The sequence below is a fragment of the Cucurbita pepo genome, unplaced genomic scaffold (assembly GCF_002806865.2).
Source record: "Cucurbita pepo subsp. pepo cultivar mu-cu-16 unplaced genomic scaffold, ASM280686v2 Cp4.1_scaffold002486, whole genome shotgun sequence".
Classification (NCBI taxonomy): Eukaryota; Viridiplantae; Streptophyta; class Magnoliopsida; order Cucurbitales; family Cucurbitaceae; genus Cucurbita; species Cucurbita pepo.
In genome coordinates this window covers 275-2,834 of record NW_019648537.1, presented here as the reverse complement: position 1 = coordinate 2,834, position 2,560 = coordinate 275, and the positions used below count along the sequence as shown (strand labels likewise).

General features: G+C 38.6%; 1 protein-coding gene across 1 annotated transcript; it reads right to left on the bottom strand.

Annotated features, from left to right (window-relative positions):
- Nucleotides 1-572: 572 nt before the first annotated feature.
- LOC111786700 lies at nt 573-1,596 on the bottom strand. Its single transcript, XM_023666929.1, has 2 exons — nt 1,113-1,596; nt 573-834 (listed from the first exon to the last, which is right to left on the bottom strand). The coding sequence occupies exons 1-2, from the start codon at nt 1,429-1,431 to the stop codon at nt 614-616; spliced, it is 540 nt and encodes a 179-aa protein (XP_023522697.1). The 5' UTR covers nt 1,432-1,596; the 3' UTR covers nt 573-613.
- Between the last annotated feature and the right edge of the window lie 964 nt (nt 1,597-2,560).

Genomic DNA, 2,560 nt, shown 5'->3' with positions numbered 1-2,560 from the left:
CCCCCCCCCCCCCCCCCCCCCCCCCCCTTCTGGGCTTCTTGTCTCTGCCGCTCCCATCCTTTTGATTTCTTGTAAGATTGAAGTTGTTTGTTGATCCTTTTAACAACTTTTGGTGTTTGAAACTAAGTACTGCTAGCTTAGCGTTGGTCACCTTCTAGTTTTTGCTTCTTCGAATTTACAGATTGTATATAGTTGGCAGTTAGGCAACCAGACAGATAGTCCTCTTCTTGTAACCAATTTCTTTCACCGTCTGCGCGTGGTTCCCTGAGCCAGAAGAGATTGGATTTTATAGGACTGGATTACAAGTCAAGAACCATTGCCTTAGAGTGATGATGTTGTGTTGTTTTTCCTCAATAATTCATTAATTTGGAAAGTGTAGTTTGCTGGAATATACAGCGTTCCTTAATTTTTCTGGTTATATATTTATCTAATTTATACCCATGATTAACTACCTATCTGAAATCCAACATTGATTGTAGTTATCAAATTTTAGTGATTATGTATTGTTGCTGAAGTAATTTAAATAATGANACAGCTCCATCTTCGAATTTTCAAAAAAAAAAAAAAAAAAAAAAAAAAAAAAAAATCAGGCAATGGTAGACAAAACAAGAAATCATGCATTCAATACGAAATTTTGCACCTTCCAGACATGATTGACAGTTTGTGTAACGTAAGCTTCATTCTCGTAGACCAGCTTAGAAGCCATCATGCAGAGAGCTCCAAAGTAGTTGACATCACCTGCCTTTATTTTTTCGTCCAATCTTACTCTGCTATCCAAGTGACCAATGATTGACAAGTACTCCGCCGATGAGCTGTCCGGTATTATCAACTTGACTGCATCCAAATTAAAAGTTATGGACAATATTAAAATATGGCATCCATGATTGGGGAAGAGAAACAGATGTTTGTGAACAGAGTCAACTCGACTCTAGGGGGACATTGACACGTCATATTAGGTAGAATGGCTGTGAACGTGATTTTAAAACTCCGACAAATGGGTATGAGCTCACGTGATGTTCTAATAAGCAATATTCAAATTAATTTGGTATTGTAAATTTGTGCAAGGTTTGGGTATGTCCGTGAAGGAAAAAGAAGATCTTGAAGGGACTTACATCGTAAGATGTTGAGGAGAATGCCGGAAAAGCCACCGTTTGCGGAGATAAAGTTGAGCCAGGACTCGAGGAAGAAGCCCAGCAAGGCGAGTGGTTTGGCAAAGAATCGGAGGAGCTTCAGGACGATGATAGAGAGAAAGATGAAGAATCTGTGCCAGAAGTTGTGCTCTCTGGCGGAAGTGGAATCCACGAATTTTCTCTTCTTGAGGTTGCTGGAAAACAAAAGGCGTAACAGATCAAAGAACTTCACCTCTTCCGGCTTCAGAAGCATATAACTGTTGGAGAAGCCGCTGTTGCAGCTACAAGCACTAGCATCCATGGCTCAGGGGAACCTCTCTGCTCACGATTCTCTCAACTTGTTTAGCCAGTGATTTTGGGGATGTGGATGCCCTGCTTGCTCAATCATATATACATAAAACATTGTGTTGCTCACTCAAACTGTGGCCCACAATATAATATAGAATCATGTGCAAAATGCTTTGGATTATTAATTATTATGGCCAACCCTCCCCCCTCTACTTCTCGCGGTTAGCTACAAATTTCTACATTTATTCAAAACATTTTATACTTTATTTTCTTATTACCTATTTTAGAAACTTTTCAGACTATTCAAACTATTTTCTTTTTAAGAATCTCTCTCTTTTAAGTAAGTGTTTCTTTACAAATAAAACTTAAATTAATCACTTTTTTAATATAGATTTTAAATCAATCAACTTTTCAAATGTTTCTTTAAAAATAGATTTTTAATTAATTCACGTTTTAATTAATTTATTATCTTTTTAAAAGATTTTGGTAGGTACTCGAAATCTGGATCCTATCATTTCTTGACAGCCGAATAGTATGTCAATAATTTTTTAATACGTTGGATAATAAAGTGAAGATTTGATTAAACATACATTTAAGTAATGAAATTGAGGCACATGTTTTCATTTTTTTTTTTAATTTGACAAATAATTTGAAAAATTATGAAAAACTCGAAAATAAAATTGGGAACAAATCTGGGTAAACACGAAATCCAAGCGAAACCTACTAGGAAAGCATTGGCATTAAAATTACAAGCAAAGAAGGAAGCTTCACCCATTTATTTCCACTTGATGTTGTAAATTAATACCAGTACATAAAGCTAGGAGGCGCTCTTCTTCCATGGCGTCGAAGCGCTTCCAGGGCTCGGGAATCTTGTGATTGGCGGGCTTGCAAGATCCGGGCTTGGAGGAGGAGTCATGTGCGTGGGGGCCCAACGAAGAGTTCGAGTGGGATCCCACTGGGCTCAGCACTGGGCTCGAGTGAAACGAGTTCGTAGTCTTTTCCCCGTGATGGGCTCTGCACATACTACTCTGGCTGGCGTCAGACTGCTCACCTCGGAGTCGGTCTTCGCCAGCACCACCCGACATATAAACTAAAATTAGCTACAGCAAGTGGCTCCGCTCAATATTGGTTGAGCGATTTAA

Excerpts from the sequence above, each read along its gene's own strand:
- LOC111786700 (XM_023666929.1), bottom strand. The coding sequence starts at position 1,431 with ATGGATGCTAGTGCTTGTAGCTGCAACAGCGGCTTCTCCAACAGTTAT. Across the intron at positions 835-1,112 it reads TCTCCTCAACATCTTACGAT|TCAAGTTGATAATACCGGAC; the intron begins GTAAGTCCCTTC and ends ATTTGGATGCAG.